The 24,248-nt window shown below is 37.6% G+C and overlaps 3 protein-coding genes across 4 annotated transcripts in view; 1 reads left to right on the top strand and 2 right to left on the bottom strand.

Moving 5' to 3' along the window:
• Positions 1–3,585: 3,585 nt before the first annotated feature.
• LOC128662221 (DAN domain family member 5-like) lies at positions 3,586–4,681 on the bottom strand. Its single transcript, XM_053716041.1, has 2 exons — positions 4,419–4,681; positions 3,586–3,884 (listed from the first exon to the last, which is right to left on the bottom strand). The coding sequence occupies exons 1-2, from the start codon at positions 4,626–4,628 to the stop codon at positions 3,600–3,602; spliced, it is 495 nt and encodes a 164-aa protein (XP_053572016.1). The 5' UTR covers positions 4,629–4,681; the 3' UTR covers positions 3,586–3,599.
• A 10,494-nt stretch (positions 4,682–15,175) lies between these two features.
• On the top strand, positions 15,176–20,022 carry GADD45GIP1 (GADD45G interacting protein 1). The gene is made up of 2 exons (XM_053717874.1): positions 15,176–15,562; positions 19,262–20,022. Exons 1-2 carry the CDS (start codon positions 15,225–15,227, stop codon positions 19,578–19,580), a joined length of 657 nt encoding a protein of 218 aa, XP_053573849.1. The 5' UTR covers positions 15,176–15,224; the 3' UTR covers positions 19,581–20,022.
• A 107-nt stretch (positions 20,023–20,129) lies between these two features.
• LOC128663510 (tetratricopeptide repeat protein 39A) overlaps positions 20,130–24,248 on the bottom strand; it is a 224,509-nt gene continuing 220,390 nt past the window's right edge. For both annotated transcript variants that reach the window (XM_053717871.1, XM_053717872.1), the window contains 2 exons: positions 22,845–22,961; positions 20,130–22,322 (listed from right to left, as the gene is read on the bottom strand). In XM_053717871.1, the coding sequence (XP_053573846.1) occupies positions 22,202–22,322; positions 22,845–22,961 (238 nt within the window). In that variant the 3' untranslated portion in view covers positions 20,130–22,201. The remainder of the gene's footprint in view (positions 22,323–22,844; positions 22,962–24,248) is intronic.

Below are 24,248 nucleotides of genomic sequence, written 5' to 3' on the forward strand. Positions count from 1 at the left end.
ATTAGGTAATGAGCTGGCGTACAGATTGTGCTATGCCCTACAAAAAGGTAATGAGGTAAATGGTGCAATGGTCTGCACAAGTTGTGTGTGATCTTCGCAAGGAGATTGGCACACATCACGATGCTCTGTAGGTGTGAAGCAGACAGTGGTGTTGCGCAGCTTTGAAAATTGTAAATGTGTCTGACTGATGCTTTACAAGGTAATTATTCTGGCACAATGTACACAATAGTCTGTAGAAGTACTGGAGCTGGCACAGTGCATGACCCTCTGTACAAGGTAACAAGAGGTAGTGTTCACTGTGCCCTGCACAAGGTAATTCATGGAAGAGTGATACTCTGCAAAAGGTAATAAAGTTGGCACACTGTGTGCCATGCTTCTAAGGGCCTGTGCCAGTGTCTGTATCAGGAATCCCTACTTGCCTCCCTAATAGAGATGCCAGGATCCTAATTGTAAGGAAGGGTGACGGGGGCACTCAGAGACCCAGATGCGCTTCTTCTAACAGATGGTGCTGGCATTCCCTATCCACTGCCTCTATGCCAGCCTCCGTGCCACCTGCACCCACCCTCCCTTTCTTTTTCCTTCCCTATAGCCACAAAGTGCTCATAACAAAGCCAAAAAATAACCCTTTCACACCCAAAAAGGCCAGACAGCAGTGTAGCAGCAGCTGGTATATGCCAAGCAACCAGTCACCCTCCCCTGTGAGAGCTGTCTGAGAAATGAGTAGGTGCATAATGGAGGTAGTATGGCTCACTAATCAAAGGTTTATAAACTGCTCACACTTTTGTATTCTAAATTCACTATTCAGATTCCATGCATGCTTTTTTTTATCCCGCTCACTCTTCTATTTTATCCTCCGGTCTTTCCTTTGATCTCTCTTCCTTTTTATCTTTTACACTTTTTTTCTCAATTCTAAAAAATAAATAAAAAAAGAATCTAGCAGCTTAGCAACTGACATCAGAGAATGGCAGTTAAATGCACAGTAGTCCCATACATGGGTCATATGTCTACAAACAGAGCCTACTCTATAAATACAAATGTTCTATCTGAACCCTGGGAGCTATGTTCAACTCACACAGAGGTATGTATTGTGTGTATATGTGGTATAAATTAGGCCTATATAGAAACCTACAGCAATGCACTGTAGAACTTTGCTGCCACGAAGGGGTTAATCTCATTGGCTTGCTAGGTCCCTGCTTAGCGATGCTCTGCGGGTGCACTGCCTCAGTGGAGTTAGAAGGGGGAGAAAGAGCACTCTGCATTTCTGCCAAACCTTCCATTTGGTTCAGTAAATATTTAATAGCTGTCCGGACTCCCCGAAGCATCTTCACAAATGAAATGGGGAAAAGAGGGAGGGAATGCTGGCACATAGGATGCCCATGTAGTGCTTGTGTGGTTTATACATGTAGTAACTTAGGTATGGGGAAAAAAAATAAAAAATGTTCAAGTCCTGGTGTAGCAATATGTAAGGCAGCAAGGAAAATACTAGTATGGATGCCCAAAACTAAAATTGTGTATTCCTCATTGTCTAAGAGGGTATGTGAAGGACACTGATATTTTAGCTGTACACGCCATATAAAGACATAATGGTGAAGCAATATGGGATGGGGGGGAAGGAGGTGGGCATTGTTGCTACCTAAATTGCATTGCATGTGCGTCATTGGCTAGTCTTGTGGCAAAGCAGATACAAAATTATACCACTGTTGACTGCTGCTAATCAGTAAAAACACACACACAAACATGAATTTAAAATCTATTTTTTTATTAACGTTTCAACGTCAGATCATCAGAAACAGTCTTACAATGTAAAAGTTTAAAGGTGCAAAAATAAATAGTACTGCAATATACTGAAAAGACTGACAAAATTCTTGTAATTTATCTCTGTCAAATAACATTAGTTTAACCTTGTTTTAGGTCAGTAAAAGACTAACTCAATAAACAAAAAGAATTTAAAAATAGCACTATATTCCACATTTGAACATGTGAAATGAACAAACAATACAAGGACCTATTGTTACCTCACCAACTAGTTTTTGTTTTTATTTTATTGCTAAAAAATAAGCCCAGAAACTTTAAACCGTGAGGTAAAAAAAAAAAAAAAAAAAAGTTCCCACAAAATGAAATAAAGATAAAAAATAAATAAAAAAAAAGACCCCCCAAACGAACAGGTTTGGATATCAAGGTGTATAAATATAAAAATCAAATTATATCCTTTAAGCCAAGAGAGACTGGACAATAAGAGAATATATATATATATATATATATATATATATATATATATATATATACATATACACACACACACATACATATACACACACACACATACATACACAATACATACATACACACACTCTACTGCAGGCTTTTGAGGCCCTGTCAAGCAAGGAAAGGGGCTTGAATGGGAATATAAACTTAAAATTTCAGGCCTGGTGTTTAGAGGAAAATTGTTATAAAACAAAACCCGATGCTGCTGTTGTGGAAATTGTGATTCTTAAAACATTAAAATTCTCAGCAGAGCTCCAAAAAGAAAAATGCATGTGAAACGTTTCCAGATGATGTTAAAATATTTACAGGCGTCTGGATTTAGGTGGAAACACTCGGGATTAACTCCTCCTTTTCAGAGGGTCTAAAGATATATTGTAGAATGAGCAGATATTGTAAATTTGGTCAAGTTTGCTAGTTCATAAATTAACCTCTTGGCCATAATAAATCTGTATACACGTTACAGTTAAATGTTTGTTTGCCTCCCAGATGAAACCAATATGAATAGTGCATCAGTCTTGGTTCTCGGTCTGTAAAGCATGTACTTCTAGAACTGAATAAAATGAAGCCAAGAAACGCAAAAGGAGCATATTAATATTACATATCAATATAGGCATCAGGATAAGCACAGGTGTATTTTAAAAACAAAACCAAAACAAAAAACACCAAGGCAGGATAAAAGGTTAACATCCCTAAATACAAAATGTTGGTTTTGTTTTGTTTTTTAAATAAAAAAAAAAAAAAAAAAAAAAAAAACACACTTGAAAGGGCACAGCCCTGTATGTCTTCCTACAATTTTCTTAAAGTTTCTACAATTTCCCCCCCCACCCCCACCCCTTAATAGGGAGGTTGAAAAAATATTTGGTCTAAAAGGTATCTTATACCTAGTGATAACAGTAAGAAAACACATTACACACAAACCATCATAGGGAAAATAGCTTCACTGAACAATTCCAGGTGATTTGTGGTACAATGGCAATGTTAGGTGAGCTCTGGAAATGAAACCAGAATGCATAGCACAAAATATCACAATCAATAAACTTTCTTTTTTTCCTCTCCTAATTATTGGAGCTTCGTCAGAGCAAATTCTGAGCTTGCAGCACAAAAAGCCTTGTAGATAAAAACAAAGTCATATTGATTGTTTTGTCAGACACTATAATATAAAAACAAGTTCATAAGGCAGAGCCATTTTCCTGCAAGTCTACAAATAGAATTCAGGTCAGGACCAAAAGGTATCTGGGAGTTAAGAGCCCATTAAGCAGACCCTGTGTCAGATGCAGAATTTTGTTCCTTTGTCAAGTCAGTTTAATATTAGCTGTTAAAGTTTGTTTTTTTTATCAAAGGGGCAGGAATCCTTCTGTTCTTCCAAATGGTGCGGTCTCATCTTCATTGCCATACCGGGTTAAGCATTCACATTCCTCAATCATTTCAACGGCCACTCGAGATCGCTTACCTCCTTGACAGCGCAGGGTCACAAAACGTCGTCGTGAGTGGCTGGGGACGCAAGACGCACATGGCTGAGGAAGGCTAGATGGCCAACCCGGTAGATAGAAAGAGTTGCACTGACCAAAACAAAACTTGTTGGGAATACGTAATAGAGCACAATTCTTCTGGAAAATATTCTGTAGAAGTAGTAAAAAAAAAAATAATAATTTAGAGTGTAAATATGCAGGACAGAAGCATCTCAATTAAAATACGGAATATTTACTGCTAACATCACAAAATAAGCCTTTTACTTCCTCTCAATACCCACACATAAGGGACACATCTCCTCTTTATAAATACACATACCAGGACCCATTTATCAATTCAACCTAATGAACAGAAATTACTCTATTCCTAACACTGGGTTATGCGTTTTTCACTTTACATACATAAATAAGCACTCTCACCATACATCAAGTATCAAATATATAGACCAGGGTGTAAAAAGTATAGCTATAGGTCCTGAAAATAAATTACACTCTGTGGATTTGAAAAACTGTTTTACTGCGTGATGTTTCAGGGTTTTCACCCCTTCCTCAGATAGCTAGAGATAGATATAGATATATATATATATATATATTTCTATTATATTATATTATAATACTACAGCTTAAACACTTCTATCTGTTGAATACAAAACATGATGTTTTTACATCAAAGAAGTTTTTTACCTGTATAAACGGCAAAGCTTGACATTTTGACCGTGTTAACTCCTTCTGCTTAATTTTCAAAACCTGGTCAGGGTGCGATCTTGACCTCTCTCTTGAGATAGCCCTCTCCCAAATCATCCGCCTCTTCCAAGCTTCCTGGTCCAGAAGCCCACTGGGATCCCGGTCTTTTGGCTCTTCTCCCTTTTCAGGATTCGTCCATGCTTTGAACATGTCCCATATGGGGGCAGAACTTGGCAATATCTTGGGTGAGATTTTGTCAGGCTGACTTTTGGAAAGCTCTTGCTTTGTACTTAGCCCAAAAATGAGGGAGCCAGAATTATTTGGAACACCAGTTAACGCATTATTTGAAGTGGGGTAGGGTCTAGCAATAAAAGCATCCTGGCCAGAACCTGAACCTTCTTCATCATTATAAGGAAATCCTTTCACATAAAAGCAAAGCAATAGAAAAAGGGTACAGGAATGAATTAAGCACATCTTCTGTAACAGAAAAGTCTTTTGTGTTTAAGGGTCCGGGAATCCTCCCCTTTCGTCTGGCTTATTCAAAGGTTACAGAGGGAGACCCTGCAGTCAGAAAGTTGCTTATGATCTGTTATAGGAAAGAGATATAGAGACCACTTTAAATACCCATTTGAGAGAAGGCTGATTTTTAGAATCAATTAAGGCAAACTAAGAGGGAGAGAGAAATCTAGCACCTCTCCGACACCTGTCACAGAGCATGATGCAAGACATCTCAACTGCTAAAAGGCTGTGATAGTCTTGGAGCAGGTTTCAGTTGAAGGGTGTGCAGGAGACCTGTTGGTAGGCGCTCTATTTGAGTTTCATGCAGAACAGATGCTAAAGTGTCTATGCTAAAAATTGTTCAAAGTTCTGACACAACATTTTTATTCATACTGGAGTAGATTTACCAACACGTAAAGGCATTTTAAGGGACACAAAACACTAAATAAAAGGTTAGACTTAATATTATATTAAAAGATTAGTTGTGAATAATATACAGACGTTTTAAATTTTTTTAATTATATTAGTTACTTAAATATGGGGGATAGATATATATATATATATATATATATATATATATTTATTTTTTTGTATCTACAAAGCAGCAAGTGCTGTCATGTAACCTAGGTTTCCTCCACTGCTACAGCCAATTAGGGAAAGAATATAGTAATGTTAAGTGGAAATGCAGACTCCAGACTTAAACAAGAATTGAAAAGCCCATGATTTTCTTAAATAAATTAGGGGAAATTGGACAAAAGAAACAAACAAAAAAAAAAAAAACACACACACACACACACACACACCACAATAACTTTGCAATATAAATACATTAAAAAGGGACAGTAAAGTCAAAATTAAAGTGTCAGTAAACCTAAAAATAATGTTATATAATTCTGCACATAGTGCAGAATTATATAACATTATTTTAGTGCTATAGTTATAAAAGCCTTTTTTCCCATTTAATATTTAAAAAATATGTCGCTTTTACAGACCCGCTCTCTGCTGAGCGGGTCTGTAATATTCAGTCAGCGCATCGGGCCAGCTGTATAGTCACAGCCCGGCCCGACCGCGCCATAAGACTAAGTGCAGCTCGCTCCTGCTCTGTCTGACAGCAGGAGCGAGCTGCACTTAGTCTTATGGCGCGGTCGGGCCGGGCTGTGACTATACAGCTGGCCCGATGCGCTGTGTGAATATAACAGACCCGCTCAGCAGAGAGCGGGTCTGTAAAAGCGGCATATTTTTTAAATATTAAAAGGGAAAAAAGGCTTTTATAACTATAGCACTAAAATAACTTTATATAATTCTGCACTATGTGCAGAATTATATAACATTATTTTTTAGGTTTACTGTCCCTTTAAACTATCATGATAGAGCATGCAATTTTAAACAACTTTCCAATTTACTTCTGTTTTAAAATTAGCTTTGTTCCCTTGGTATCTTTTATTGAAGAGTAAAACTAGGTAGGCTCATAAGAGCTCAGGAGTGTGCATGTGTCTTTAGTACTCTATGGCAGCAGTTTTGTAACATTATTTGTAGCTTTGTTATAGAACACTGCTGCCATAGAGTACTAAAGACACGTGCACACTCCTGAGCTCTTATGAGCCTACCTAGTTTTACTCTTCAATAAAAGATACCAAAGGAACAAAGCAAATGTGATAACAGAAGTAAATTGAAAAGTTGTTTAAAATTGCATGCTCTATCATGATAGTTTAGTTTTGACTTTACTGTCCCTTTAACTACATGAAAGATTTTATTTTACAATCTAAAGAGTGTTTAATGCCACTTGAATTACTTTAGTTCTTTAAACATAGAAACTGGAGAGGCTGGAGTATCTATTAGTGAATTTACCATGTCGCCTTCAAGTTAACTGTGTTTATTAAAGGGACACTGAACCCAATTGTTTTCTTTTGCGATTCAGATAGAGCATGCAATTTTAAGCAACTTTCTAATTTACTCCTATTATAACTTTTTTCATTCTCTTGGTATCTTTATTTGAAAAGCAAGAATGTAAGTTTAGAAGCCGGCCCATTTTTGGTGAACAACCTGAGTTGTTCTTGCTGATTGGTGGATAAGTTAATCCACCAATAAACAAGTGCTGTCCAGGGTCTGAACCAAAAGTTGGCTGGCTCCTTAGGTTAGATGCCTTCTTTTTCAATTGGGTTCAGTGTCCCTTTAAGTAGTTACAATTTCATTGTAGTTTTGTGGTTGCAGGTAATGAAACAGATGCTGCAGTTGGATACAATGGGAATACTAGGAGATGCCAAATCACACTATCAGATAGCGAGACACACTATTTGAGGGCTGTTCTTCAGAGCACACCATGGATCAATATGAAATAAAAATGTGCAAATCACTACCTTTGTTATCGACCAGGCTCCAAAATCTGCAACGTATGTCTTTTATATTGAATACCAAATGTAGTGGTTGTTACCTAAGTACTAAAATGCTATATTTTACAATGATCTGTCTTTTTAAAAAGGGACAGTCTAGTCTAAATTAAACTTCCATGATTCAGATAGGGCATGTAATTTTAAAAACTTTCCAATTTACTTTTATCATCAAATTTGCTTTGTTCTCTCTGTATTCTTAGTTGAAAACTAAACCTAGGTAGGCTCATATGCTAATTTCTAAGCCCTTGAAGGCTGATTTATCTTAGTGCATTTGACAGTTTTTCCAGATAGACAGTGCTAGTTCATGTGTGCCATATAGATAACACTGTGCTCACTCCCCGTGGAGTTATTTATGAGTCCGCACTGATTGGCTAAAACTTAAGTTTGTCAAAAGAACTGAGATAAGGGGGCACTGTGCAGAGGCTTAGATACACGGTAATCACAGAGATACACGGTAATCATATGCAAATCTGGGGAATGGTTAATAAAGGGCTTATCTATCTTTTTAATACAAATTCTGGAGTAGACTGTATAGCTTTAGTCACAATCACAAAATATTTTTACAATGAGACTGCTGCTTATGCTTTTTTTTTTTTTTTTAAATCTACAGAATAGTTTAAAATTTCATATAACAGTACACGTCTGTTTGTCAAATCCCCAGCTATACACTATAGTGCACATAACAAAATGCTGGCCTCTAATAGAAATTACAAAAAAAGCAATTAACACAGAGAAACGTTTAGATCTTAAAAGGGACAGTCTACTTGAAAAATGTATTGTTTAAAAAGATAGATAATCCCTTTATTACCTGGTCCTAAGTTTTGCATAACCAACACTGTTATATTAATATACTTTTTACCTCTGTGATTACCTTGTATCTAAGCCTCTGCAGACTGCCCCTTATCTCAGTGCTTTGGGCAGACTTGAATTTTAGTCAGTGCTGAGTCATAAATAACTCCACGGGAGTGAGCACTGTTATCTATAAAAAAAATCAGCTGGCACTGTCTAGCTGTGAAAAGACAATAAAATGCACTGAGATAAGAGGCGGCCTTCAACGGCTTAGAAATCAGTTTATGAGCCTACCTAGGTTTAGCTTTTAACAAAGAATACCAACAAAGCAAATGTGATGATACAATAAGTTGCAAAATTGTTAAAAATTGCATGCCCTATCTGAATCATGAAAGTTTAGTTTTGACTTGACGTCCCTTTAAAGAGATAGTCAACACTAAAAATGTTATTGTTTAAAAAGATAGATAATGCCTTCACTACCCATTAACCAGCTTTGCACAACCAACATTGTTATATTAAAAGGGACAATCTAGTCAAAATTAAACTTTCATGATTCAGATAGGACATGTAATTTTAAACAACTTTCCAAATGACTTTTATCATTAAATTTTCTTTGTTCCCTTGGTGGTATTTTTGAAAAGCTAAACCTAGGTAGGCTCAAAATGATTTCTAAACCGTTGAAAACCGCCTCTTAGCTCAGAGCATTTTGAAAGATTTTCACAGTTAGACAGTACTAGTTCATGTGTGTCATATAGATACCATTGTGCTCACTCCAGTGGGGTTATTTAGGAGTCTGCACTGATTGGCTAAACTGTATGTCTGTCAAAAGCACTGAGATAAGGAGGCAGTCTCCAGGGGCTTAGATACCAGCTAATCACAGTGGTAAAACATATTAATATAACTGTACTGGTTGTGCAAAACTGGGGAATGGGTAATAAAGGGATTATCTATCTTTTTAAACAAAAACAGTTCTGGTGTAGACTGTCCCTTTAATACACTCTTGACATTTAAACATCTAAATTTCTGTCTGTTTCTAAGCCACTACAGACAGCCTCTTATCACATGCTTTTTATTCGCTTTTCATAGGAGACTGCTAGTTCATGTGGGCCATATAACGCTCAGGGAGTTATTTAACCTTTTAATGCCATTAGGACAGCATGGAACGTCGTAGCCGCTTGGCTGTACTGAAGCCAACAGCGCTTCCAGAATGTGATCGGGTCATGGTGGGCGTAACTAGCGCCATTTATTGCTGACTTGTTTCAGATTAGCACCCTATTTGAGTGAAATATTAAAAAAAAAAAAAAAAAAAAAAAAAAAACAACACACACGCACACATTGATACTTGCTGGCATTGTGTTTATACAATTAACAGGTGGTCTACTAACACAAAGGTCAGTCAGTAATTGCTCAGCAGACCAAAAAAAAAAAAAAAAAAAAAAAAAAAGTGAGGCACTGTAAAAATACACAGATATTCTTTATAAATATATCATAAAATTGGTTGTGTGTGTATATATGTATATACATGAACAGCTATGTAGCAGTACATGACAGGAAACTCCACTGTCACCTGCTGTTCTTGCAAATATCTAATATTGCTCCAGACACTTGCACGCCCCTACACATTTCTATCTGATTTTCCACAAAGGATACCAAGAGAACAAAGTAAATTGGAAACAGACAAAAAAAAATTGTACACTATCTGAATCACAAAATACATTTTTGGAGATTTTATCGCTTTTAATCCCCTTAAGCCACCTGGACATAGCTACCAGCGTACCCTGTTGACTTAGTAGCTACCTCCTACCTTCTGCCTTGACAGCTAAGAATGCAGCCAGAAACCATATGGTAAGGAAGCAGTGCTCATGCACCCATTACCATATGAAGGTAGATTGCCAGATTGTAACTGATAGTGGCACGGTCTGTGTCACTGTCTGTAATGATCTCTGTTGTGGCCGGCGGTTGGTGTGGGAGGGAGGGGCCCTATGCTACAGAAAAGAAATGGAAGGGAGAGGGAAGGATGGGTTGCTGCACTACAGAAAATGAGTGCATGAGTGTGTGTGTGTGGGGGGGGGGTTAGTAACAATCAGTTGGGGTGGTGACCAGTGGGGGATGAGGGTGGGTAAAGAGCTGTTTGGGAGGGTAATCTTTACATTACAGCTAAAATTAAACGTACAATCTACTTTATTAACCCCATTCACCGCCAGGAATTTCAGAAGTATGGTGCGCAGCTATATTTAGTGGCTTTCTAATAAAAATAAAATAAAAAAAAGAAGGGCAAAGCCATGTATGTCTGCTATCTCTGAACAAAAGGGATCACAGAGAGGCTTTTATAACAATTTTGACTGCTATAGTTGTGTGTAAATAATTTCAGTGAGAAACCCTTTTTTTTTTTTTTTTAATTTATTTATTTTTTAATATGATCGCATTTGGCGGAGTAACGATTGCGTGAAATATACCAGAATGGGCCTAGATCAATACCTTGGGTTATCTACTAAATAAAAAAAAAAACAAGGCTCTATTTCTGTTAAAATTGAGTGATAGCAAAAATTATCTGGTCTGTCGGACAAGTTTTTCTCTAAAATTCCCAGTCCTTAAAGGGACATTAAAGGGACAGTCAAGTCCAAAAAAAACTTTCATGATTTAAATAGGGCATGCAATTTTAAACAACTTCCCAATTTACTTTTATCACCAATTTTGCTTTGTTCTCTTGGTATTCTTAGTTGAAAGCTAAACCTAGGAGGTTAATATGCTAATTTCTTAGACCTTGAAGACTGCCTCTAATCTGAATACATTTTGACCACTAGGAGGGCATTAGTTCACATGTTTCATATAGATAACATTGAGCTCATGCACGTAAAGTGACCTAGGACTGAGCACTGATTGGCTAAACTGCATGTCTGTCAAAATTACTGAAATAAGGGGGCAGTCAGCAGAGGCTTAGATACAAGATAATTACAGAGGTAAAACATGTATTATAACTGTGTTGAATATGCAAAACTGGGGAATGGGTAATAAAGGGATTATCTTTCTTTTTAAACAACAAAAATTCTGGTGTTGACTGTCCCTTTAAACCCAAAACATTTCTTTTGCGATTCAGATAGAGGATACAATTTTAAACAACTTTCCAATTTACTTATTTTATGTAATTTGGTCCATTCATCAAAAATTCTTTGTTGAAGAAATAGCAATGCACATGGGAGAGCAAATCACACAAGGCATCTATGTGCAGCCAGCAATCAACAGTTACTGAGCCTATCTAGATATGCTTTTCAGCAAGGGATATAAAGAGAATGAAGCATATTAGATAATACAAGTAAATTTGAAAGTTGTTTAAAATTGCATGCTCTTTCTAAATCATGAAAGAAAAAAAATATGGGTTTCGTGTCCCTTTAAGGGGTTAACCCCTTAATGACCAACGACGTATGGGGTACGTCCTGCAAAAAAATGCAGTTAATGACCAAGGACGTACCCCATACGTCGTTGGTCTTTGAAAGCAGTGGAAGCGATCCTGATAGCTTCCAGCTGCTTTCATGTTATTGCAGTGATGCCTCAATATTGAGGCATCCTGCAATAACTGTTTTTAGCCATCCGATGCAGAGAGAGCCACTGTGGCCCTCTCTGCATCGGCTATCAATGGCCGTTATCGTTGGTGGGTGGGAGCTCATCCAGGGAGGCGGGTGGGCAGTCATTGGTGGAGGAGGGATCTAGTGCGGGTGCGCACGTACACGGGCGCGTGCACGAGAGCCATGCACGCGCGTGCACGAGAGCCGTGCACTTGCGCGCGTGCACGAGAGCTCTATAAAAACAGCATCAATATGCTGTAGATCTGGAGGGTGGGAGAGAGGACTGGGGAGGGTGGGATTTTAAAATAAAGGCATCTGGGAGAGGGTGGGGGGTTGGATGTTGAGGGGGGGGGGCAGCTACACTACAGAAATAAATAAAATATTTAATAAAATAAAAAAATAAAAATACATTATTATTTTTAAAACTGGGTACTGGCAGACAGCTGCCAGTACCCAATATGGTACCCAATAAAGGCAGAGGGGGGGGATCAGGGAGGTTGGGGGCTAAGGGGGGTCCTACACAGCAGAATAATTATTTTTAAAAAAAAAAAAAAAAACTAAAACCCCCCCAAAAAACTTTCTGCCAGTACTTAAGATGGCGGGGACAATTGTGGGGTGGGGGAGGGAATGGAACTGTTTGGGAGGGATCAGGGGGTGGGATGTGTCAGGTGGGAGGCTGATCTCTACACCAAAGCTAAAATTAACCCTGCAAGCTCCCTACAAGCTACCTAATTAACTCCTTCACTGCTAGACATAATATACGTGTGATGCGCAGCAGCATTTAGCGACCTTCTAACTACCAAAAAGCAACACCAAAGCCATATATGTCTGCTATTTCTGAACAAAGGGGATACCAGAGAAGCATTTACAACAATTTGTGCCATAATTGCACAAGCTGTTTGTAAATAATTTCAGTGAGAAACCTAAAATTGTGAAATATTTAAAGTTTTTTTTAATTTGATCGCATTTGGCGGTGAAATGGTGGCATGAAATATACCAAAATGGGCCTAGATCAATACTTGGGGTTGTTTACTACATTATACTAAAGCTAAAATTAACCCTACAAGCTCCCTACAGGCTTCCTAATTAACCCCTTCACTGCTGCGCATAATACACTTGTGGTGCGCAGTGGCATTTAGCGGCCTTCTAATTACCAAAAGCAACGTAAAAGCCATATATGTCTGCTATTTATGAACAAAGGGGATCCCAGAGAAGCATTTAAAACCATATGTGCAATAATTGCACAAGCTGTTTGTAAATAATTTCAGTGAGAAACCTAAAGTTTGTGAAAAAATTTGTGAAAAAGTGAACATTTTTTTTTTTTATTTGATCGCATTTGGCGGTGAAATGGTGGCATGAAATATACCAAAATGGGCCTAGATCAATACTTTGGGATGTCTTCTAAAAATATATATATACACATGTTAAAGGATATTCAGGGATTCCTGACAGATATCAGTGTCCCAATGTAACTAGCGCTAATTTTGAAAAAAAGTGGTTTGGAAATAGCAAAGTGCTACTTTTATTTAGTGCCCTATAACTTGCAAAAAAAAGCAAAGAACATGTAAACATTGGGTATTTCTAAACTCAGGACAAAATTTAGAAACTATTTAGCATGGGTCTTTTTTGGTGGTTGTAGATGTGCAACATATTTTGGGGGTCAAAGTTTGAAAAAATTGTTTTTTTTCCATTTTTTCCTCATATTTTATAATTTTTTTAATAGTAAATTATAAATTATGATGAAAATAATGGCATCTTTAGAAAGTCCATTTAATGGCGAGAAAAAACAGTATATAATATGTGTGGGTACAGTAAATGAGTAAGAGGAAAATTACAGCTAAACACAAACACCGCAGAAATGTAAAAATAGCCTTGGTCCCAAACGGTCAACAAATGGAAAAGTGCTCTGGTCACTAAGGGGTTAAAGCAACACAATGGTCAAAACATAAGTGTGCATTGATGCATTTCAATTTTGAATAGAAGCATCTCTCCAATATTCTTCCATTAGCAAAAATGCTTACAGTAAAAGTTATTACTTTCTCAGCAGCATACATACATATGCTGAGTGTCTCATGCATTACTAAGCAAACACCAGAACTTCACAGAGAGTATGGTGTAGTGTGTATTGGGTCAGCAAATACTTAATTTGTGTCATACAAGTCACTACTATTGCTCTGAGCAAGTATGGTGTTTGAATTCTGATCCTCTTCTAGTGACTAGTCACACGTAGCATATGTGCATATGCATCTGACACAATAACTTCTACTAGAAGCATTTTTGCTAATGGAAGTATATTGCTAAAATGCTTCTATTTAAAATTGAAATGCACATTTAATAAGCAATTGTTACATCCCTTTAAACTCAGTTACATTAAAGCATTTTCTTTTTGCACTTTTTATGTCTCTGATTAATTTTTTTTACTCAAATATCCACTACTGATGTCTGCTGCATCATTTGCATTTACACTTCACATTCAAAGTGATGTTGGTATTGACAACCTGAGAGCTAAAGAAACAACTGGAAAATACAGATCTTGACCAAAAAAAAAAAAAATAGAAAAGAAAAAGGGTGGAGCAAAACCTAAACTGTTCTATTTTTTTTTTCCTTTTAAGGTTTATTTCCTAAGATTCACTTTTTAGATCTTACTTGATGGACCATCTAACCAAGTTACTGAGCCAACTCAGTATCAGTTGGATTTTTTCCCCGTAATTTGAGGAGTCAGTTGCTCTATATAGAACGTTTTATTATTTAAAAGTAACAAAAGAAAATCTGTATATACTATTGTTTGCAGACATGCACACACAAATATATAACTATTTTGATTTGTATTTAAATGTTTGTAAATTCTTCCAAGATTATCATCATATTACTTTAATTAAACTGCATTTCTCATTCAACTGTGTAAGGTACATCAGTGGTTCAGTTTAATTGTAATAAAGTAAAACTTAATTCCTAATTTTCATTCCTATCTTATTTAGTCTTTACCCAGGTGTTGGCCCTACAGTAGTACCTACAGCTGTGTGATCTATTTTGTGGTTGGACATCTGTTTGTTACTTTTTATTGTTGATGGCATATCTAGTCATTTGTGATACTTTAGACTTTGCCATTTTTATTTGATGTATACATCTGAGAAACATATTTCTGTAATTTGTTTTACAATGCCCCTTCCTTATATTATTATGCGTCGACTTCTTTTATACATTTTGAAATAAAACAATTTTGAATAACAAAGTAAAACTCAAAATGATAAACATATTTTAAATGATAACACTACGTACTATTACTAAACTCTTATTTTTAAAACCTAATAAAACACTACATATTCTCGAAATAGGACACCTATAAATTCCCCAACTGCAAAACCTCACCTCCTTTCCTTAGCTCGAATTAATTAAACTAGAAACCCACATTATTTATGCCTTAATTGGAGCAAGCTGTGCTAATAACATTTTTTTTTTTTCAGGCACGTCTGTGGTCACCTCAAGTCATTAAACCTGTTGTAATATCTGAATTACTTCCGCCACACTCTAAAGCCCTCATCCTGACAGCAGAGAAAATTTTCAAGATGGCAGCCGCCATGAGGCGCTGCTGGACACAGCTGACCTTGCTGTGGCCGGCAGCAAGTTATCATGCGAGGCCGAGGATTTGGGGCCTTGGTGGAATTTACAAGCCAGACCCTGAAGACCCTCGCACCAAGGAGTGGCAAAAGGGACCAGCGTATGAGGCTAAGTTGTACGGAAGATTTGGGTCTCCCTCAGGGGTTAAGCCTGAGAGTTTATGGCCGAGTCAGGAGCGCCTGCGGGAGATAGAGGAAGAAGAGAAGGAATGGTGCCCGACCCTTCGCGAGATGCTGGATAAGGTGGAGGCAGAGGAACGAGAATTGCAGCGAGCAAAGGAGGCGAGGTCAGTGTCTTGGTGTCGAGAAGAGAGGCGCCTTTCTCATAGCAGATACCTGACTCATTCAGCAGGACCTTGTCTGCCATAGTTCAAAAGCCTGACCCGTTTTGTGAAGGACCTTGTCTGCCAGAATGTAAAAGCCCAGAGTATGCGTTGTTGTTCACATATACACGCTGCACTGTAGTTCCTCTATCTTCACTATACATTTTTGCCTCAGCCTTGGAGGTTCGTTGTAAACCTCGAGGAATGAGGTTTACAATGGGGGCCTCTGAGCTTGACCTTTATTGCCACAGGGTAAATACCTGACTCACTGAGTAGGACCTTTATTGTCACAGAGCAGTTTCTTGAAATCCCTGATTCTTTGAACAAAATCTTTTCTATCATAAAGGAAATATCTGTCCCAAAGGGCAGGATCTTGACTGAAATACAGTAAATGTTTGAACCAATGATTAGGTCATTATCTGTCATAGATGAATGTTTGACACCACCAGCTGGACCATGTCTGTCATAGGACAAACTGATGTCCCACTGAGCAAACTGTTTTCAGTTCTTAACATTTGAAGATTTTTATCTATCATAGAGTAAAGGCCTAACCATTAGTGACATGAAACCCAACATTTTTCGTTCATGATTCATATAGAGAATACCATTTTTAAAAAGTTTAACTTTTTTTATTAAAATTTTCATTCACATTCTTTGTTGAAGAGAGATCTAGATAGGAAGCTTACGCTTGTCTGGTGGTGCACTACATGACCGGAAATAGTGCTGACATCTAATGCTCTTGCTAATGCACAACATTGTTGCAAAGCTGCTGTCATATAGTGCTGTAGACACGTGCACACTCCTGAACTTACCTTCCTGGTTTTCAACAAAGGATAACAAGAAAACATTTGATAACCTAAGTAAATTAGAAAGTTGTTTAAAATTTCATGTTCTATCTGAATTATTAAAGAAAAAATTGGAGTTTGTCCCAAGCAGAACCTATTCTTTCATACAGCAAATTCTCTCTCACTCTCATGCCCTGTCTGCTGCTTCCTGATTTACTTACCCAGCAATGACAAAACCGGCTTCCTCCAATCACGGCGTTGCCTCAGGTAATTATTACCCCGGGGGGGGAAAGCCGTGATTGGAGGATGCCGGAATCGTCATTGCTGAAGTGTTTAGAGGCTTGGGGCGGGCTGTTGAAGCACTGGAGCGGCTTCAAGAAGAAAAGGTAAATATATTTAATAAAAAAAAAAAAACGGCTGAAATGTCAATTTTCATGAATGAAAGTGCCCTTGTTTTTAATAATTTTTTTTTTTTTTTAAACCGGGCACTTTAACATGAAAATTAACCTTCACTTTAAGGGTCACTCCATCTGATTGCACAGGCAGTGCCTTGACCCACAGTATAAGGGCTTTGTCCTCTGAGTTAGTGTGAATCTAGGGAGAAATAGGGCAGTCATTGCTGTATGTTTGAGGTGATGGAAGGTCCTTTGGCAGTCTGGATCTGGTCAGTGATTCTTTTAGAGACGGAGAGGTCAAGCTCATGTATACTTACCTCCATTCTTTCTATGTATGGTGATTTTTTTCATGTTCTTTCTACCATAAACGTGTCAAGTCATTTAGGTGTGAAACATCTTCATTTTGATTACTGTTGTCTTTGTTACAAATTTAGTTACAGAAACTCAAATAAAAGCAGCTGTCAAGTTGAAAGAGAGAGGGGGGGGGGGGGGAAACAGAACCTACTCTGTGGGTGTTTTTACTAGTCATAGTTTTATTCTTGTAGCCATATAATTGATTAAAGGGACAGGAAACCCCCACAATCGAATTCATGATTCGCATAGAACATACGACTTTCAAATTTACTTTTATAATCACATGTGCTTCATTCTCTTGCTGTTCTTTGCTGAAAGAACAGCATTTCATTACTGGCAGCTAGCTGAATACATTTAGTTAGCCAATCACACAATACAAATGTATACAGGCACCAATTACCAGTAGCTCCTTCTAGTGTAGGATATGTGCGTATTCACTTTCAACAGTGGATACCAAGAGAACAAAGAACATTTGAAAATGGAAGTGATTTTAAAAGTGTCTTTAATGCAACAAATAATGGGGACTTTCAGTCATGAAGTATAAAATACTTCATGCTGAAAGTTCCTTTATTTCTCTGCAGCATTCACCACACTGAGCGCCTAAAGCAGCCCATGGCAGAACTCCATTTTATCACTGAGGTGATTTTAACCAATAGCGTGCTAGCTATCTGGCATAATTCCAGCTGGCCTGCATGGCTGTTGGCTAAGAGGTGGAAACGTCACCTCACTGAAAAATAGCGTTCTGCTGTGGGCAGCCTGAGGCACTCAGCACGGCGAACACTACAGACAAATAAAGGAACTTTTAGTATTTTATACTTCATGACTGAAAAGTCCCCTTTATTTGTTGTACTGGTAAATCATAGCGTTTCAGAAATGGTAGGATTTACTATCGCTTCAAAATTAAGCTTGCAAGAACCAGAGCATGTCATTTTAAAGTTCCCTATCCACTTTAAAAGGAAATGAAAGGTACATTTTTTTTTTTTATTTTTTTTTGCTCTGTGGTTTAAAAAAAAAAAATCACAGCTGTAAGAGTTGTTCCTATCAAAATTAGTCCCCTTCATTTGGAATCTTTTTCTTCTCAGTTTCACAGGGATTATTTATAACTGCTGCTTCACACCGCTCTCTCATCCATCCTTTGTGGTCTCCATTTATTTCTCAAATATGGGCAAACTTTATCCTGCTCTTTTTGTTTCATCTCCTTTCCAGACACTCCATGAAATTCTTCACTCATTCTGCTTTACTGTTCCTTGTAACCACAGCTACTTTCTGTGCATAGTAAAAGATGAATACATATCTTTCCCTTTTAAATTTAGAACATACAGCTACCAAGGAGAAAGTGCCGTGCACTATCAGTAGACATGAAACCCCACATTTTTCTTTCAGAATTCATAATAATTCAGAATAGCTAAACACATTGGATGAGCCAATAACAAGATATGCAGCCACCAATCAGCAGCTAGCTCCCAGTAGTATATTGCTGTTTTTGAGACTACCAAGGTATGCCTTTTAACCAAGAGAACAAAAAACATGTAGACAATTTAAAGTGATGGTAAATCCTAGTGTTTGTGAAACGCTAGGATTTACCATTGGAACAAATGAAGGGGACTTTCAGTCATGATGTATAAAATACTTCATGCTGAAAGCTCCTTTGTTTACAGCGTTCGCCACACTGAGCTGCTCAGGCCGCCCACGGCACAACGCTTTTTGGCTGAGAGGTGACGTTTCCACCTCTTAGCAAATAGCTGTGCGGGAAATCAGCTAGCTGCTGATTGGTGGCTGCACGTCCCCTTCATTTGTTCTAATGGTAAATCTTAGCGTTTCACAAACGCTAGGATTTACCATCACTTTAAGTAAATTGGAAAGTTATTTAAAACTGCATGGTCCGTCTAAATCATGAAAGTTTGCTTTTGACTTTATTGTCACTTTTATCGTGCTTTGTTGCCATGTGCCAAGAAAGTTAATTAAAATCTGTTTCTATCATAATTCTCTCTTCCCAGTGCCATGCTTTTCTTAGAAAACATCACCTTAATTTATTATGACTGCTCTTTGTACATATTTTAAACGTGTTTTTTTTTTTTTTTTTTTTTTTAAATACCAATTTTTCTAACACTCCTTTCTATTTTTGTTAGGGAACGTCTGATTGCTGCAAATATGGCCAAGATGCCAAAGATGGTTGCAGACTGGCGCAGAGAGAAAAAAGAGCTTAGGCAAAAACTACGGGAAGAGAAGGATCGTAGGGAACGTCTCCTGGCACGTGCAAGAGAGAAGTTTGGGCTGAATGTGGACCATCGTAGCCCTAAATTCCAGGAGCTGGTAAAAGAGATGGAGAAAGAGGAAAAGAAGAAACAGAAAGCCCTGAAAAAGAAGTTGAAAGAGGAATCTCTGGCAGCAGTGCCAGCTACACCGTCCCCTCAATCAGTGAGCACCACCAAGGCAGAAACACCCTAAAAATACAAATTCAGTATGTGAATTTACTGTGGTCTTTTCTGCTTATCAAAGCAGAATTTAAAGGGACGCTGTCCTGATTACCTCAGGAAATCATGTTGTATGCAGCATATACACATCTCTTAGGGGATGAGAGTTCAGTACAGAAGTCAGAAAGTGAGGCACAAGTCTTTGCCTCAGTAATACAGATCATCCGGAAACCTTACTTTTTTTATCATTCTGTTCTGCACTAAGAGGATGGCCGTACACTTTGGATTCCACATTTCAGTGGCAGTTTGTATTGGTGAAAGGAATGTATTTCTTGGAATATTTAATAGTAAAATGACTTTTTTTTTTGCATAAGCAGGGACTGGTTTAGAATGATTATACATTGATGTTTAATATAAAATCTTAATGTGCAACTGAGTTTTTGGATTTATTTGCAAAATAAAATATGAAAAAACTATTACAGTATGATTTGCATTTAATACAACTAACATACTAGGTCAGTTACAATACCTAATATGCTCGCATAACCAAGTAGTATAAAAAGGGTGCAAAGATTAGAAGAGCAAGTCTACAAAAAAATCTTTATTTCATACACAATACAAATTACTTTTCTGTTTAATATTTAATGGTCTCTTTCACCATGAACAGTACAATTTACGTTATGGGGGGAAAATCAAATTTTCTTCAATTATCAGATTCTCTCAATGTATACCAAGAGACAGAGGTAACGTTTTGATAAGATGCAAATTAAAATTTTATTTAAGGGCAGGCTTTGCTTAAATCATGAGACCACTGGTTTGCAAACCTGCCCTCAGGCCTCCCCAACATGTCACATTTTGAGGATATCTGAACTAGAGCACAGGTGATAAAATCAGCTTAATAATAAACATGGTTATTTTATCTGCTCTCATCCAAGGTAATCATGAAAACCTGGCCTGTTGGGGAGGCCTGAGAACAGGTTTGAAAACAAGTGGTTTATACTAATTTCAGTAAATTTGCCTTTCTGTAAAAATGTGCAGTGTGGCATTTTAAATTACAGCATTAATTAAAAGGGACAGTAAAGTCATAATTAGACATTCATGATTTAGACGTCATACAATTTTAAACAACTTTCCAATTTACTTATTTAATTTGCTTCCTTTTTGTTATCCTTTGCTGAAAGGTTTATCTATGTATGCTCAGCAGCAGCAAAGAACCTAGGGTGTGTGTAGGTTTAGAGAGAGAATGGATATGGAGAAAAAAAAAAAAATATATATATATATATATACACACACACACACACACACAGTCATTGGCTTACCCATGTGTTCAGTTAGAAACCCATAGTGCATTGCTGCTCCTTCAACAAATGATACCAAGAGAATGAAACAAATTTGATAATAGCAGTAAACTGGAAAGTTGTTTAAAATTGTTTTACCTAAATCATGAAAGAAAAAATTTGGGTTTCATGACCCTTTAATATTTAATGTAATTTTAGCATTGATTGGGCACACCTTCAAAATGGAGTAAGCTCTGACTTATTAAATATTGTGCAAAAAAAGCAAAACATTTCAATGGTTAAATATGTACCCTTAAAGGAACAATTACTTAGAAAATGTTTATAAATAATCAATTTATTACCCATTCCCCAGTTTTGCATGACCAACACTGTTATATTAATAGTTATAAACTGTGCTTACCTTGTATCTAAGCCTCTGGAGACTGACCCCATATCTCAGTTCTTTTGACAGACTTGCATTTTAGCCAATCAGTGCATACCCATAAATAACTCCACGGGAGTGAGCACAATGTTATCCATATGTCACACATGAACTAGCACTGTCTAGCTGTGAATAAACTGTCAAAATGCACTGACATAAGGAGGCCTTCAAGGGCTTAGAAATTAGCATATGAGCCTACCTAGGTTTAGCTTTAAAAAAATACCAAGAGAAAAAAGCAAATTTGATAAAATTAAATTGGAAAGTTGTTTAACCCTTTTTTTTTTTATATATATTTATTTTTTACACTTTCTCCCCCCCCCCAGATATACTGTTGGAAAGGTTAGGTGACTACCTTTCCAACGGTGGGTCTTGGGGGTCTGTAGCTGCTTAGATGCCTGAGATACAGGCATCTAAGCAGCATGCCCCCATCTCCCTATATTGTCCATTGTTAATTTTTAAATAAAGTTGCGCAGTGACCTCATCGTGCAAAACGTGAAGCCCGGGCAAAGCCTCTCACTATTCAGGCCAGATCGCCAGGGTGGGAGCCCCAAGATTATCCACAAGGTGGGTGAGTGTTAGCGATGGCGCGTTGGCACCAGACTGAGAACTTGCGACGGGTCAGAGCCGTCGTTGGCACTCGGTGGTTAAAATTGCATGCCCTATCTAAATCTTGAAAGTTTAATTTTGACTAGACTGTTACTTTATTGCTCAGCTTTTACAAAGTTAGCACTGTTGATCAACTCTTCCATCAATATACATAAATTATCTCTGTAAAACTGCATTCAGATTGTCGATACAGATATCCTCCATCATTAGTTTATACTCTGGTATATTATACAGCTCCGTGAGTTTATAACATAATGCAGCATATTATTCATGTCCAACACAGGTTGAGGGCTTCAGTTTCAGTGTATATTCCAAGCAAGCAGATCACGGTTAGGAGGGGCTAGCGCCATCTGTACTGTTTTCTTCTGACTCTGGAGCTTTGAGTTTAGAGAGGGCTGCGTGAATACGGAACAGGGTGCGGGATTCCATAGAGTAATTCTTATAATTATTCCTGAGATAGAAAAAGAGAGTAACTATGGTTATTGAAACAGTTAATGGAACCTTTATAATTATTTTAAGGGTTGACAAATTAATGTTGGTTTGAGAATTGAACCCAGCTCCTATCTGGTTTTAAACCCTTCCCGCCATTAGGACGTTCCATGCCGCCCTAATTGCGCTGGGCTTTAGGACGGCATGGAATGTCCTAGCCGTTTGGCTATCCTGAAGCCTCTGCAGCTTTCTAAATGCAATTGCATGATTTCAAATGTTTCTTGTTCAGACGGGAAGGGGTTGTATAGAATAATCCTGCTAAATACAGTGACTTGTAAATGCAAGTTATACAACAATCACAACTTGACCAATAGTCTGATAGTGACAAAACCTGGTTTAGTTGCATTTACTATTTTATTTAGAGAATAATTCAAAATTTTAGGAACTGGGGACTCTTGGGATTTATTTCACCCCATGTTATATATTTCTAGGAATGTAACAGGGTAGAGTTCAATGCACATATAGAAACAAATACAATACTCACTTTGCACGTCGTAGTAGCGGGATAGCATCCTCTCCCCTGCGTTGCTGCATAAAGAGGAGGCTTTGTTCTAGCAAAGAGTTTGGTATTAAATGGTGATCAAACTTTATTTTCTTTTCACTGCAAAGACAAGACACAAGTCAGTTGTCTAACTCCACTACACGGTCATGAGGTTACTTAGACCCCCCCCCCCCCCCACCAAACAAAAACATTTTATATGAACTGCATTTTATTTCTGTATGGAAAAGTTTAATCACCTGTCCTTGTAATAACTTTATGCATTTTGTTTTAGTATAGTTAATAAAGATCTTACAATCCTTCCTCACAACCCTCCCTAATTACAACCTATTTCCATTGGTAAGAACATTAGTTACATAGATTATAGCTAGAGATAGAAATTTCCACTTGTGTTGGACTAGTAAGAAAATGAACAGGACAAGTTAGAAATTGGGTTCTTTCATTTGAATTTTTCTTTTAACATTGAGTGGACTAGTAACTTTTCCTCCACGCCTGGTAAACTATTATTATTTGACCCATGTATATGTTACAATATAATACAACAAATGTTTATAAAGAATAGTGATAATGGATATAAGGATGTTGAAAATGTACTATGAAGGTGGTACTAGATTGCAGGTATAGTTAATAAGCCTTGATATTCATTTTTGATCAGTGAGTGACATTGTGATCTAATATAATAAAATCAGTTTAGCCAATAATTATTGCCATATCTAGGAGGCAACAACCTTGTATAAAAGGTGTGCAGACTGTTGGACAGTTTAAGGGTACATTAAACTCAAAATGCACCCATAAATGATCAGTTACGTGTAGAAGAAGAAATTTTTTTTTTTTATGCTTACCTGATAAATTTCTTTTCAGATATGGAGAGTCCACAACGTTATTCAATTACTAGTGGGAATATCACTCCTGGCCAGCAGGAGGAGGCAAAGAGCACCACAGCAAAGCTGTTAAGTGTCACTCCCCTAACCATAATCCCCAGTCATTCGACCGAAGGGAAAAGGAATAACACAAAGGTGTAGAGGTGCCTGAGGTTTAGGGAGAACAAGACAGGCAGACCTAAACAGAAGGCACCACCGCTTGAAGAACCTTTCTCCCAAAAGAGGCCCCAGTGGAGGCAAAAGTATCAAATTTGGAAAAAGTATGCAGAGAGGACCAAGTTGCAGCCTTGCAAATCTGTTCCACAGAAGCTTCATTTTTGAAAGCCCAAGAAGAGGAAACAGCCCTAGCGGAATGAGCTGTAATTCTCTCAGGAGGCTGCTGTCCAGCAGTCTCATAAGCAAAACGAATTATGCTTCTCAACCAGAGGGAAAGTGACGTAGCAGTAGCCTTTTGACCCTTATGCTTTACTGAGAAACAAACAGGACAGAAGACTGGCGAAAATCCTTA

Source organism: Bombina bombina, chromosome 6 (assembly GCF_027579735.1).
Source record: "Bombina bombina isolate aBomBom1 chromosome 6, aBomBom1.pri, whole genome shotgun sequence".
NCBI classification, from domain to species: domain Eukaryota; kingdom Metazoa; phylum Chordata; class Amphibia; order Anura; family Bombinatoridae; genus Bombina; species Bombina bombina.